General features: G+C 36.7%; 2 protein-coding genes across 15 annotated transcripts in view; one reads left to right on the forward strand and one right to left on the reverse strand.

Moving 5' to 3' along the window:
• The window catches only part of LOC113675611 (histamine H2 receptor), a 28218-nt gene extending 21630 nt beyond the window's left edge, over positions 1 to 6588 (reverse strand). For 5 of the 14 annotated variants that reach the window (XR_016185286.1, XR_016185288.1, XR_003446622.2 and 2 more), the window contains exon 1: positions 3905 to 4033. The gene's annotated coding sequence lies outside the window, so the exon portion shown is untranslated. Of the gene's footprint in view, positions 1 to 1450; positions 1612 to 2687; positions 2822 to 3904; positions 4038 to 6473 lie in introns of those variants that run through there. The other 9 variants (XM_089201897.1, XM_089201894.1, XR_016185289.1 and 6 more) reach the window with 7 other exon arrangements.
• A 3828-nt stretch (positions 6589 to 10416) lies between these two features.
• LOC113675602 (thyroxine 5-deiodinase) lies at positions 10417 to 12762 on the forward strand. Its single transcript, XM_027192193.2, has 2 exons — positions 10417 to 11389; positions 11657 to 12762. Exons 1-2 carry the CDS (start codon positions 10910 to 10912, stop codon positions 11924 to 11926), a joined length of 750 nt encoding a protein of 249 aa, XP_027047994.2. The 5' UTR covers positions 10417 to 10909; the 3' UTR covers positions 11927 to 12762.
• Positions 12763 to 15901: the final 3139 nt, after the last annotated feature.

Consider the following 15901-nt stretch of genomic DNA (forward strand, 5'->3'; position numbering starts at 1 on the left):
AGAACATTCTGCCTCAACATCATTCATTGTTACCAATTAAGGCTACGATTGATAATTAGGAACCTTTTCAGTAAAGGTTTCCGGCCGGATTGCAAATAATTCATCTTGCAGGTTATGGAGGATATCTGTATGAAAAGGTTTATTGATTGAACAACCACAAAACGTGATTGCTGTATAATGATCGATGTAAGACAAATTCGGAGAATTACATTCAGATAACAAACAAATAAGCCGTAGCTAAATTTACAAACATCATAGATGACTCTATGCAGATGAAGAAATATTTACTAATCCAAAGATGGTGGAACTGCAGGCAGATAACTATTTCCCAATCTTCACTTTCCAAACCGCGGGCGCAAAGGGTCGGTCACAGACCTGATAGTGCCTACGACATTGACTGCCGACTGTCTTCAAAAATCGTGCATTATCAATGAATCATCAATGTCGAGTTGAGCTGAGTTATTTGCCGAAGCCGAAGGCTGAAGCAGACGACACGAGGTTTGACAATTCATGAAAACCGAATTTAAAAGCTGTATTATTGAACAGTTTTTGAACAACCTGCAAATAAAACACTGTAATTGCAAGAGTTTGAGACGAAAGGCTTGTAGGCTAGGCAGACTTTGAATTCGACATGATAACCCAATATCTGCCGCAGATATTGCGTTATAATGTCGACTTCAAACTGCAGTAAGTCTGAAGTATAATGTATAATAATCGGAGTTACACGCGAAAGCGTCAAAACTTATTGATCCTAAACTTGTAGTCCAATACTCTAAGAAATAGACAGTTCTCCGCTGTGTCATTCAATTTCAAAGGCTGTCTGTTTAAAGGTCTCCTGCATATTCTTACAAGAAAACTTTTTGGTTCGTCCATTCGAAACACAAAGTTTTTTATTTCTTCGGACTATCTGATTGCCATGCTTGCCTTATCTATTTCAACGGACAAAGGTATCAAGCCGAGGTAATAAGCTCTAGACGGACTTTGCATCTGCCAAGATAAAAGCGATCGATTTACACGGAAAAACGTGATTAATAAACAAGACGACCGACCTTCTAAAGGATATAAAATTGCATTAGTCCTACTCTATTTCAAAGCTCATACAGATCGTAAACGGAAAAAATTTAAAGAAATGAAATTCATATCTTAAGCACAAAACATCAGCCAATTTAATCCAAAGTTTTAGCTGTTCTATGGTCGTGAGAGCATAAATCGAGCCCTGAAACTTAAGCAAAGTCTCTCGCTTCACTCCACATGTTTTAAATATATTTTTCATACTTACAGCCAAAATTTAAAGAGGAGGTACTGACTGAAAGAACTCTTAGGATGTAAATATTTCAGTTATAACTAAGCCCCTTTCTTTACAAAAAAAAAAACAAAGATTGCTGCGTTAATCCACCTCGACTTCTACTCTGTCCATGAAAGTGAACGGTGATTTTCTTATTCCATTTACCTTGTATTTCCTTGTTGCATTGGATAGCTAAGTACTTTTAGTCCAATGCGTTTTCCAAGTTGTTTTTTTATGTCTCCTACGTTCCTCTGCCTTACCCAACAAAAATGAAACGTTATGCTGCGTTCATTTATCAAGAGGCTTTGGGAACAAAGCGTTTATTTATCTTCATAATTAAAAATCTTTCCACCCATGGCCATTAGTCAATTTACGGATCTGTTGTCTAATCCAGAGAGATTAACTTGATGGTGTTCGCCTATTGCTAACTGAAAATTTTGTCAGTACAGCATAAAAGATAAAATATCTGCGAGGGTGTGTTTAAACAAAGCGAATCTGAGATAAGTGAACTCGTTTTGTTTTAACAAATATGACATTTGTTCCTTCCATTTGATAAATTTCCAAATTTCCCGATAAAATTAATCGAAAATTTTTCCCAACAAAGAGCGCCATTAGATCCAATGATTCACTTTTTGAACGCCGCGGAACTTGGCCTTAGTTTTGTGACATAAACTATATATAACTACCATAATGCATGGAAACAAAATTGGCCAGTTGTGTTTCCCTGACGTTTTTATATGATTTTCATTAAATTCAGAAAATTCTAATTTCCTTGGTGTAAATAACCGGCGGGGAGTTTCCCACCAACTGAATATTCCATGATTATTAATTTTGAGTTCAGCTTGCGATAGTCTCTTTTTTGATTGATTTGTTAGTCAGACTTGAGACTTTTGTTTTAATCTCTAAGTAAACCGAATGAAAATACCTCTTTGCGTATTTGCTCTGGTTTGCGTACTGTTTCACCAGCCTTGTTTGCCAAGTAAAAGATGTGTTTACTGAAATAAATACCCTACAGTACACTCTCATGTTGCAAAAATTAATAAATATGAAATACATTTTTTTTTTGTATATTTCGCCGCAATCTAGCTACTTACGGAAAAGATAAAAAAAAAAGTGTTTTAAGAAGTAGGAGCTAAACCGACCATCGTTTTTTTGAGAAATCTCCACGATATCTACAAAAGAGACTTTGGGTGAAAGCGGCTTAATTCAGGGTATTGATAGTAATCATTGTTTTAAAAGACGAATTATAAGCCTTAAACATTTAAACGTAAAACTAGTGGTTTTAAATTGCCATGGTCAAACCCACATAAAAATAACTACACAAGGAAGGCTTCGTGAATTCGAAATATCAAAACCTTTATCAGTACTACTAAAAAAAATAGCCTGTGTTTTCCAAGCTTACCCAATTTAAATCTATTCAGTCTGCGCCACTGAGTCGTACATCTGTTGCATAATTGGGCTTCTTAAGAATTTTCCTGCTGTTTCAAAATGTTGTTACCTCGTTCAAGTGACTCCTATGAGTGGTAATGTATGGCTGAAATTGCCAAGAAATCGCGTGAGCCAAAAATTTATATTTGTTAATTACGAAACAAACAATGCAGGTGGGTGTTTCGTTAAAAAAAATCTATTTCTAAGCTATGATTGGAGCAGAATTTTAGCGTTTCATTAAAAAAAATAAATAAATAAATAAATGCAATTCAAATTTAAATTCAAAATTCATCTGTTGCTAAAAGTCCGGAAAAAAAAATTTTACATGAGGTGTTTTTGTGATCAATTTAGCTAATTGGTTCGTTGTTTTCAGACCAGCTTCACGAAAAGCTCAATTTAACTTTACATATTTTTACCTCCCATAATTAACACGCTCCTTACAATGGTTCGTGTTTCGTTGAAACGATTGATTCTTGTTACCAAAACAGCAGGGAATAGTTAAGGTTTAGAAACCAATAATTCGAAAAAGATAAATTTCCAAATCAGCTTCGGCTTTATCAAACGAATTATTTCTAAAGTAAGTTTAGTTGAATCGGTCTGCTGTTTTAATTACTATTGATATTACGGCCAGCAATGTGTTTTTAAGTAAAATTTATGCGGTTTTGTGTTTTGATGACCTACCGCAAACGACGAATTACTGTTACTTAATCCGAATTCCGAACGACAGAACGTTTTATTTATGTTCGGATGAAAAAGAGGTAAACATTTTATTCACACGGACATTTTATTTTTATTTTTCTGTATTTTTAACGGGAAATAATAAGCATTTAAGATAGAATACCAAAACCGAGTCCAATTTTTTCAAAAGGGCTATTGCAAAAAGATTTTATTTTTAATCGTCCAGTTCGAATGTCATTCAGTCATACAATTAACGGAATGGCAAAAAGATCAATTTTCCAATCGCTCGAAATCTAAATAGCGCAGATCTAGAATCCTGAAGCAATGTATGGTGATCAAAGCTTATTCCCCGCCTAAAACTAACATATCTTTCTAGCCACGATTATCATACCGTTCAGTCAGGATTCGGTATGATTTCAAAAGAAAAATTACCTTAAACGCTTACGTGTTCTTATCCTACCAGTTAAGTTTTGTCCAATCATCAACTCCAAATATAATAATCACAAAACATACCCACAAAACCCTCCGCAAGTCGTGCTGGTAACTTAACTTCGCATCAAGCTGTTGTACACCTGCCGAAGATTTGTTGTTGTAGTTCGACGGACCGGTGTAAAGTGACTGACGGCAGAAAAGCTCTTAAGCTATATTAAAGGTATTGAATAAACATATCTACATAAAATCATGAATATTATTTGCGAAAAAAAGGTATCCCATAATAGGTAAGGTGTTGATAAAGTTACGATTGTTATCGTTCTCTATCGCTTGGAAATTAGACTTCCCTTTCTGATTTTGAAAGTGTTATCACCTTTTTTTAGTTTCCTCTACCTGTACCAAGAATAAAAGCCATTGCATATAAATGAACGTCTTACAATTGACCATCTTTGCAATCGCTAAATTCAACACCAACAAATAATTAGGTTTTCTTTTTATTTATTCTTAGGATCTGTTCTACTAATACCCTGCTTGTTTCATTATCTCGAAAAACGTAGTCATTTCTTTCAACGTGAAAAGTACAAATAGAGTTATTTATATTGGGTAAGCAGAGATTACCTTCCCAAAAAAGACTGTAAATTCAAGACACTGACAAATTATCACGAAAGTTAATATTAATGCTACAATGATTTACAATATCTGAGGTGAAGAAAGTCAAATAAAGATTAAAATTTGGTTACGATATAAAGTCTCCGGTGGTTGTGTTATGTTTTTTCCGAGCATTTTCATTACCTATGGCTTATGTAGCAATAAAAGTAATTTTTAAAAAAAATTAAACGTCTTCCATTCTGAAGTTGAATTAAATTTGGAGTAACTGTTTCCTGCTAGTTTTTAACCAGACACGTAATTTAAAATTGAATTATAACCACTCAGTATCTTTTCCTGAAATCGTAAATCAAATAGGACCCTATCGTTTGCCAAAATTTCTTTTCTTTTTCCTTTTCCTGATCGAGGAAGTAAGCTCAAATTTCAATTAGGAGAGCAGGAGACCCACAACGGGAATAGCTTATAATATTGATTAATTCATCTTCGACTAAAGTTAGAAAAATCAATGCGCCGAAAATTGACGGTCTGGCTAGATTCTGAGCATCAGTTACAACATGTTACAATTGCAAAACAAAAATATATATACATTTCTTCCCTGAGTTGTGTGGTAACTATATACGTTATGCTAGAAATTGGATGTATATCAGGGTTTTCCACGTCTTATTTGAGGATGAACCGACAGTGAGTTTAGTCGCCTAAGAGATTTCCTTAACCTTGCCCCGATTCCTTAGCAATTTTAACACTGCACTGACCACTGAAAAAAAGTTGCCATGGCTACTAGCCACAATATCTGACATCCAAATTTCTCCTACTTTATTAATATTTACATTCTTGTTACTCTAGTTTGCACGTTTGTCTTAGAAAAAAATCGAATCAGCCATCTGTTTTGAATGGCATCGTTTGTGTAGATCTAAAGCTGCCCCCCCCCCCACCCCCACCCCTTGCAGCATGTAATCTTATTCGTTGTATCTGTAAATGTCCAGCCCTGACGAAAAAAGGGAAAGAAAAACTAAAAGAAGAAAAATACATAAAATGCAGATTAAATTGGTTGGTTTAGATGATAAAATCCATGTCTGACTAGAGAAAACAAAAACAACTGTTTAGGTTTTGTTTGGTATTTGGTTTCCTAATCTCCACATTTCTTTTGTTTATTTTTTCTTTCTTTTGAGTTTGGATGAGAAGCAATCTGTCACTTTATCATTGTACTTAAAACAAGAAAAGCTTAAAATGCGCTTTCCACTTTATTTTTATTATTATTTCTTTTATTTTTCATTTGATATTTCTTCGTTCAGACTCGTAAAAATGTTTCAGTCATTGCCAAAGGGTAATTTTTTTTTCCCTCTTAAGGTTACCATCCATTTATTGTCAATGCATCCTGTGAGAATAGATGCCAAAAGCTATTTATGTAAAAAATAAAACAACAGAAGTTCGAAAACAGCATTGCTGAGGAAAAAAAGAAAAGAAATGAAAAAAGCACGAATTTGTCAGAAATGAATGAACTAAAGATGTTTTACGGCAAAAATGGATTTGCCCACTGTTTCCGCTATTAAAATCCCTATACGAAAAAATTACCCGACTCTATGTGCCAAGAATTTTGCTAAAGATTTATGAAACGAGGGCAAGAAGTGCTTTCTTTACAAGTACAAGATTGCCTCCAGGTGATATTTAGAATTTTCATCACAATATATCCGGAATTAGCAGCAGCAATTCTTTATTTCAAGTCTAATTCCTAAATTTAATTAGTAGAGAGGTTTGCTACCATTTCATTATTCTAGGCAGCCATATAGCTAAAAAATGACTGCTTATTTTTACTCTTTAATGGCGAAGAAACACACCATCACATTTTCATGTATTGTTAGCGTGTGAGAATTACTGACACAGTTTCTAATGGTTTTGCTCACATGATGTAAAACATAGAGGAAAACCTTTTGACAGCTTCTAACTTTTTCTATCACAAAATGTGGCAACATTTAAAATACTTGAATTTTTGCTCATATTCGTTTGAAAAAATATATCAATAGGATTTCGACAGGTTGAAACGTACCTTCTAAAACAACGTCCATGGGAGAACAGAAGTTTTTGAGAACAGTTTTGCTCGCGATCGAGGTCACCAAAGTTTTCCTTTTTCTTCCTTAGAGATTACGGTTCTGACCAGCTCCGACAGCTAATAAACTAGGAGGAGGAAAGTATTATGAAATGCTGCATAAACATTAGGATTGGAAAATGTCATGATTATCGGGTTAAGAGTTGATTGGTAGCCATGACGCTGGGGGCTTTCACGACGCCATTCATGCATGTTATAAAGCTAGCGATCTCAATCGCTTGCGAAATTTCCCATCCATTCTTTCTTATCGCCTTAAGCCATCTAATCTCTAAAAGGTGCCGCGGAAATGGCTTTCCAAGTGAACTTCTCTCTACACACTCTGCCATCTTCACTTTGATGCACGCAACACTTTTCTTTAATAGCTGCCAGAATGGATTCTGATCGACTCAGATCGATCGCAGATAGAAATCAATTGACTCTGAGTCTCCAAAAAATAAAACTACATTACAAGGTGAAGAGCTTCGAAGGAAATCCATTTTATGAGAAAACTTAATCACTTAAATCCCTCTCAGTGAAAAACCTTTTCTGACCTGAAAAAGAGTAAATTAATTTTTCTTAATTAATATTCTAAGAAAAGAAAGAAAAAAATTTTTATCGGGTTTTCAGCTTGAATTAAATTTAATAAAGGAATCCAGGATTTTCGAAGCAGCTGTCATTAAAAATTTGTCACAAAATGGAAACGCCACAAAAATCAAAAATTGATAAAAGACCAGAAGATCACTAAGAGGCAGAGCATGACATGATATACAATGTTTCTTGTCCAATCAGCTTTCAGATGTAAAAATGTTACTCAACTGATAAATATGCTGTATTACAACTCTCCCATTTTCATGATCGGTCGTTTCATTCTGAGATTTTCACGCTTTAGTTTCTTTGAATCGTGCCGGCTGGCGAAAGGATCAAAACTTGTGAGTTTGCTGGGAAGAATTTCCGCAACTTTTTCAAAATTCCCTTTCATCAGAGTGTTTACAAGCGTAACGGGGTTTCTGTCAATCAAGGTATCGTCGAAAATCTTGGAACTGCAGAACTAAACGTCGTGCGCCTATCGAACTGATCGAAAAAGGATAAATTGGAGGTATACTAATTGATGGAGAGAAGGAAGTTAGGAAAAAAAATTTTTGACTTGATTAACAATTTGACCAATAAATACTAGTGTTGTTTTCCAGTTAGTCTAAACAGGCTTCATGTCTACAAACTGAGGATTTTATTTAAGATAGTATTACTTGAAAGTGCCGCCATATTTTGTTCAAATAAAAATTATTCAAGTTCCTGAACTACAGCTTGACGGTGGGGGGGAGGGGGGGAGGGGGATGGGGATGGAGTTCGCTTTCTCATAGGGTATGATCACTCCCAGCAATTAAATGTTAGAGGTGTTAGAGGGGAGATCCGTAGAGACATTGAGTTGAAATATAAGCCCCTTTTCATGGAAGGACCTAGATGAGGGATTCTTAGGAAAAACAATGTTGAAAAGGCATTTTAACATAAGGGTCTGAGAAATGCCAAGAACGCGAGCGAGGGGATTGGACCTCTTATTCACTACTCAGAATAATAAACAAACAGAATCATGAATATTCTCGAAGTCAAAGTTCATTTGCAATTTGACTCTAATTATTTAATAATCATCATGCTGGGCCACCCAAAGTTTCCTCAAAGGATTAGAGCGACGTACCTTTGGACTGTCACGCAATATATTTTTTTCAGTTTACACAAAAAGGATTTTCGTTTGGGAATTACAGTTCCAGATCTTGAGAATAGTATCGGACACCCTCGATGCACCATTTCAAGTAAACCCGCATACAGAATAACTAACTTTTTCTATCAAGTTTTTTTTCATTTATAATTTCACGCGATTACTCCTAAAATAATCCTCAAACTAGACTGAGCGAAAACAAACTTGAAGTTTCCAGACTAGTGACGTCAATGAATCGTTATTTATGGTCCTTGAGCGTGACAAAGTCACGACATATTAGAGAAAAACTGGCATGGTTATATATGGTAACAGCTCTGAGCACTTAAAGGTTGACGTCATCGAAATTTCAAAATTCACGCAAGAACATATGACAAAATTCACATGAAGATGTAATTTATTAAATATGCACACGTATTCGTTTACGTTTTAAAATGAAACCTTGTGTCTTGCTGCTCCTGGTTTCTTTTAATGGGCATTTTAGTAGATGGTTGGGTGGACAAAGGGATTAACTTTGAGAACTTTTTCTCGAACTTCCTCGTGAATATTTTCGTGTAGACGACGTAAATGTTGCATTGATTACGTCTGCCAAAGTTCACATCAAAAACTATTTTCATCTTACGTCGTCTTCTTTAGAAGACACTGCATTGCGTTTCTTTCAATTTCTGTCTGGTCAAAGTAGAAAGAGACCAATCTGGGATGGAAAAGTAGAAATGAAAATTGAAAAAAAATTAGACGGAAAACAATGAAAAATAATGTACTATTGTTTTAATTAGGATGCAAATAGTAAATTTTGTGTCTCGGCCCCTAGACAAGCTGATCTAGAAGACTCATTCCTCCCAAATAATCCAATCAGATAAGTGACATAGAACCAATCGCGACTTGATCCATAGCTTTTTCCTGCGCCCTCTGCTTTGCTTTACTTGTTTTTGCAAATTTGAGTTCGCTTAAGCTTCTCGTCGTATGATTTTCTTTAATTGGCCTATCTGATTGGCTTCTCGTTTTAATTTTACTAAACTCGATCTAACAAAGCTCTGAGAGGTAGTACAAAGCTCGCCCTCAGGCTGGGGTGTAACACATGATAATCTTAATTTTTAGTGACTGATCTACAGGGAATTGTGCAAGAAATACAATTTTGATATGGCAGGAACTTCCATATGTATTATTAACCTAAATCGGTATGGGCCGCAACAAAGGATATGATTTTTGTGTCGTTTTAGTTTGAAAACGGATACAAACTGTACATATTTTGGCCTTAAATTAGGTATAATTTTCGGGAAACCAGGAGAGCGTATCATCAGATAAACTTATTTTTTTGCTTTTAAACTCCAAACGTCGAATGGAGAAATAAAAGTAACTAACTTTATCATTCGAGCAGAATTATGAAACCAATTTTAAGTTTCAGAAGACAGGTCCGAAAACGGGTATGAATTCAGAAGACAAGTGAGGAAAATGGAATTAATTGATCTAAAATTGGATAGATTTTGAAGAAGCGAACGCCGGGCACAATTTTAAAGATTTTTGCCAAGAGTACCCCCCCGACAGAATGCTGATTCATGTCAGCCAACCCCCACCAGCTCATCAATTTTCCAGACAGGTCGTCGTAACTTTTTCTAATTTTGGAAGGAGAAGGGTAGCTCTTGTTTGGTCTCGTCACGAAACGAGCAAACAATCGCAATGATCCACCCAACTAGGGCTGAAACCGGGACATCTCGAACTGGAATCGAACGTGCAAGGCATCAGACGTCCACGAGCAGGCCTGAGTTGAAAGTTTTTCGTGCGCTCGGCATTTGTTTACAAATTATCTTGTGCAAATTTATATCGAGAGACGGAAATGATAGAAAGTGAGAGACAGCGCTTCATTGGTGATATTATCTCTAAGCGGAACAGCTCACCAAGACCGGAATCTTCATAAATGACACTTTAAAGTACCCTAAATTTTTGTGGCTTGCACACCTCCGCTGTGTTGTACTGTTCGGCCAGGTAATGGCGGTACAATAGTTGGGACCGCTTTGTCGTTAATTGCGTCAGATTAGTGGGAGCCCCATGGGATAAACTTTGTTTTAGCGGCTTCATTTGAATCCAGGCAATCACGATAACTGTTCAGTGACTTCACACTTCGAGCACGAAAGCTAAAAAACACCACAAGTTGCCTTTTCAAATCAAAACATAACGAAACATTGTTACTGGTTTTATAATTAGAACTTTTCGCGTTGTTTTAATCTGCAGTGACACTCTTACAGACACCAAATTTCAGGCAGCATTATGTTTCGGTACCAGTCACCGGCGCGCCGAGCCGTAACAAAATACTGCAAAATGGCGCAATTAACACAATTGCACTGTAGGTCTTTCAATGGTCAAGCCACGAAGAAATACAGAGAATAACATTTTTTAAAGTGACCTAATAAAGTTCATCTCCGCTAAACATGTCTCATCAGAACATTCCAGAACTGTTTCATCTCCAGTACAAAACTTGTTTTACCATGGAATGAGTTGAGTGTCAGTTTTAATTGTGGTAATTATATACTGGCATCCCCGTAGATTTACTTAAGTCGTTGTTTTAAGTCACTCAACGAAAGCGGATTTCTGCTTACCCTGCGTAGGAGGATATAAAGAGGGCAACAAACAAAATATTTGTTCATTTTGAAAGGCTCGTTTCCAAGCGGTAGTAAGTGTCCTAGCTGCCGAGATGTATTTTGAACTACAAGTATTCCAGAAGTTTCTCATCTACTCTTCGCTTATTCTCCTCTTCACCGTTGGACGAATGCTAAAAATTTTGCCATTTTTCAAGTCGATGATCAGCATCGCGATGTGTAAAATGACGGACACTTCCTTGCCGACAGAAATTTACTGGGATTCGCTATTTACCTGGAAAATGTTGCAGAACGTGTACTATTGCCTACTCGCCGATATGGGCAAAAAGGTTAAATTAAACAACAAAGCCTACAATTCCCCTATCGTTTCCATCGATGGTCAACGTTGTCAGAGAATTTTAGACTTTGTAAAGGGTAGCCGACCATTGGTGCTTAACTTCGGAAGTTCAACCTGCCCTGTTTTTATGCAAATGTTGAAAAGATACCAACTGCTAATGAAGGAGTTTCAAGAAATGGCCGATTTTGCTGTGATCTATATTGAAGAAGCTCATCCCGTCGATGGCTGGGCATTTAAGGTGAAAAACCAAATCACGTTACGCTATTTAAAGTTGTGGAGAATGTATTGTGTTTATGTTAAATCCAAATCACTAGACACAGTTTGAATAGTTTGTTTTGAATTTTCACCCGATTATGCAAGTTGCTATATAAACAGTTGCTACCATGAATGTCTCCGGTCACTCGAAATCACTCAATAGGGCTTGGAGAACTGCCATGACATAGTACCACGATGAGAAACCAACAAATTCTGACAATTTCCTCTCATTTTTTGGTTTTATCTCTAGGATAACAGTGACATCCCGAAGCACCGTACATTGGACGAAAGATGCAAGGCCGCTCAAAAAATGGCGAAATCCTTGGATCTTTGCAGTTGTACTGTGGCGGTAGACAGCATGCTAAATGCTGCCAATATCGCATACGGTGCTGTTCCAATCCGCTTATACATCGTGCAGAGTAATAAAATTGCATACGAAGGGGGCGCAGGTCCCATGAATTACCGGATGCAGGAGGTCAAGGAATGGCTGCAACGCTTCAGAGCAAGGCAATCAGTTTAAGAGTAGGAAACGTAAGTGCGGATGAGCGACAAACTTCAGTTTCGGTGAATTTGAAAGTGAAATGATAGTCGATCGCGCATCAAGTGAAGAGCGACGTAGCCGCTCTCGGATAATCCACAAGGAAGCAAGAAAGAGGCATTGTCCTTGCCTAAACTTAAGCAAGGTAATGTTTCATCGTTCAAGGGACAATGAGTGAAGACCATGAATGATAAACTCGTCAAACGTTTAATTTTATCTTTCGTTTGTTTGTAAATTGCCCACATACTCGAGATAATCTCTGTGGAAACTTGAGCAAACTATCAGATACATCATCACGAAAACACTTACGATCGACGGTAATTGCATTATGTTAATTCTGATCCAAGAAAAACTGCAAAATATGACTGTAACGATAATACGACCCATATTATCTGTCATGTTACGGCATCGTTCGCGTATTTCATGTCCGTAGATAAGGAAATTTTAGGAATAACTTGTATGAAGGACATTTAGAAGCGGATAAGATCAAATCCTATCACATCATACTTCTCACTAGAGCATCATCAAAATTTATATACTCCAAATTATTTTCTCGCTTATGCTAAGCTTGTTAAATGACTGATACTGATCATTTTTATCGAATAATATTTCTGTAAGGCCCTTTATGTGACTGCTGAATCACTCACATTTATGACTCTTTCAGAAACACCTTCATAAGTCTAGAAAAAAATCGTTGACATAAAAGTAATTTAAATTAAGAATATACCTATATTACAAACGCCAATTGTAATCCACCGCCTGTTACATGTGTTTGCGAGAGTCAAACACAGATATTTATTAAATTTTATTTTCTCTCAGTTTATTCTGGTGTGGTTAGTTCTCAATACCCGATACTCTACCAAAGCCGGATGATGGGCAAATCCAGCAGAAAACCAGATTATGTGTAACGGACGATACATATAGCTTCTGATTACCTCATTGTGCTGGGACTTCCACCTTATTTGGCTGTGTTGTGTTACCGGGGAAGTCAGCACCACTGAGCTTCGACCCCTTGTTCCTTTTACATGACATTATTTCCCCAATGTACCGCAGAACAGAAAAAGGGGGTTTTAGGACTATGAGCGTGGGAGGAATGAAAAAAATGTCGTGAAAACAATTTAAACACAAGATGTTTTTGTTTGGATACTGAGCCGATGATGCATAACCATTGTTTACTGTTGTATTGCCTGTACTGGACACGGCTGAACAATATTTTGCACCTCATTCCCAACGTATTTTCCCAACTATGGCGTCAACGTTAATTTCACTGGTTCCAAGGAAACTGTTCACTTAAAGGAAGGTTTATGATGCAAGATAACACGTTTTTTTTCTTTCCCTTCTTCGGTATGCATATCACCAAACCCATTTGTTCCCTTCCCTTACCTATAAGCCGCCCGCCATGTCAGATGACCATATCAGCTCTGTATTTTATTGCAAAAAGCTCTTTCGGTGGTCTCATTTGAAGAATAATTCATGTTAAATCTCACAATCGTTGCAGGGTTCGAGAGGCATTCGCGTCTTCAGCAGCAGAAGCTGTTATTTTGTATACTTGCGCTGCTGGTTACCTGATTCTCACCTACATCTGACATGAAATCACAGATAGCTTTCCCAAGAGTTTACTAGCGCATGTGCAGACTATTGCAAAAATCTCTTTTGCTTTCTTCAACACGTGCACTAAACATGTACACAATCAAAATAACTAACAGTACCACGAGCCACTCCATTTTGGTATCAAATTTCTTCTTTAAAGGTTTGTAAGGAAACTAGCATGTTCTCTTGGAATAAGTGCTGCACTATTGGCTTGTCTCAAGCTTTTGCTCTTTTCTGACGGAAGTCGTGCTCTTCAAAGATTCTCGCCCATTCTATCAGCTTTGTTAATGGGATAAACATCATTAATATCGGCTTTCCCTGTTTATCACAACTAATCCTATAAAAATGAGCATGCGGAAAGGCTGTGGGCTTTTTATCTAAAGATATTATCTCTGCATTAGAGAGAGTAAAGGTGAGGAGAAAGAGGAAATTTGAGCTACTGAGGTTACGTAACGGTAAAAAAAGGAAAAGTATCAGCTGGATAGTGAAGAATATTGGCGGTGGCGTTTCACTACCTATTCAAATTCGTAGAATTTTTTCAAGTTTAAGCGTTACTGAATTATAAATAAACGACTTTGGCAAATATATGTAAATGCCCTGATCATTATCTGTTACCTGCACATTTGCTTCAAGGAACAAACTAAGGTGATTACTGTGTGAAGTGTTTTCGGTCGATATTTAGTATTCAGAACATATAAGTTAAAATAGATCAGAGGGTAGCTTTTTTCGTTGAGCCCGTGCGAATTGCAATCCTGTGCAATCTGATAACGGCTTCTTGGGGCAGTAATCGTTGTAAGTAAGATGTTTCTCGGGATTAGGATTAGCCCGACAGATCTGTTAGACCATGCAACATAGTGACCACCACTTAACAAAAAGAAAGGCTCCCCAGTCTGGGAGGGTTGGGGTTATGTGGGAATTTTTTGCGCGGACAGGTGTCCTCGCCGATAGAATCTAACTGTTTTTTCCTTACGACTAGTACTGAGTTTGGCCGCTCTAATAGTGAGATTTAAGTGAATGAATTAGCTAGACCATTAAATCAGCTTTACGTGACAACGATCAGGCGAATGCTGCAAGGATTTGAATGAAAACTGTTGACTTGAAGCTGGAAGTTTATAAAGAGTGCACTCAAAATATGCGGTAAAGTTTCTCAAAAATTTCTCAAAATATCAAAAACACCAGTGTAGCCCTCAAAAAATTCGTGATAGTAATACCACTCTCTTAGCATTGTTGCCCAGCTCAGCGTGAAATTTTATTAACATTGCTTAATACTCAGTGAATAATCAGCTTATTAGAGGACAATTGGTACAAGTTTTCAAGATGTATAAATGATGTAAATGGCGAAATGAAAGTTATTTAGCTTATAGTTTTGTAATAAAGAAACTCGCTGTCTACTGAGGCAATATATGTAAGCTAATAGACACCTTGTTGAAGTTGAAGACATTCTCGCAGGGGTTAATTTCACATTGCAGTCACAAGGTCTTTTCCCAGGTTTGTTTTATGGCTTGTGAGCTCCAAATAGGAAATACCAAAAAAACTCTTGGTATTTCTTATTTGGAGCTTTATCCTATTCTGCTAAGCTGTCTTAAAAGAGCAAATTCTAGAATATCAAAGTATAATTAAATAAAGCAGAGGCAGTCATTGACCGCCAATGAACAATGATCAGGTAGGACGTTGTTTTAAAAAGAATTAAGCTTATTATTGAGAAATATCAGTGGAAATGATCCATTTGGAAAGACTCTGTGTCTTTCTAATACCGTGTACGTGCAGGTATAGGGATGTTACAACGATTATACTATGGGTTTTTAAGCCAATTAAGTCGTGTGATCTTTGGCCAACCAATCAAGCTTGTCGCAAGACCCTTGGGAGGAGGGGGTATGGGATAATTTAAATTCAGAGCACATGGCAGCAGCTTTTTCATTGATATCTTACTGATCAATGAGACTACGGCCGTTTGAAACATGGCTCAAAAAAAGTATGTTATGTTTGTTATGTTTGAGTATGTTATAGAATTTTCAAAATAAGTTTTTTAAAATATTTTTCAGTTGAACAAACATGAATACGAACAAACGAGCCGACAAATCCCTCTCAACCTTTCCATTTATATCTCTCATAGCCTCACATCGGAAATGATTGGCCTTCAAATTGTCGATTATGCAACTTTTAAAATCGTCTTAGAGCTTAAGATCTTTGCTTTTAATGACAAGGAAGGATCAGTTGTCTTTTAATAATAACTACATAGTAAAGTACCTCTGTCTGGTAATAGACCAGGCCTGGATTAACAAAACCAGACATGCCATGCCGAGGGTTTTTCAACTGAAATAAAAAATTCCAATTGTACCCATCGCTTATATTGATGTGTACCACTTC

This window comes from Pocillopora damicornis, chromosome 3 (assembly GCF_964200805.1).
Source record: "Pocillopora damicornis chromosome 3, jaPocDami1.2, whole genome shotgun sequence".
NCBI lineage: Eukaryota > Metazoa > Cnidaria > Anthozoa > Scleractinia > Pocilloporidae > Pocillopora > Pocillopora damicornis.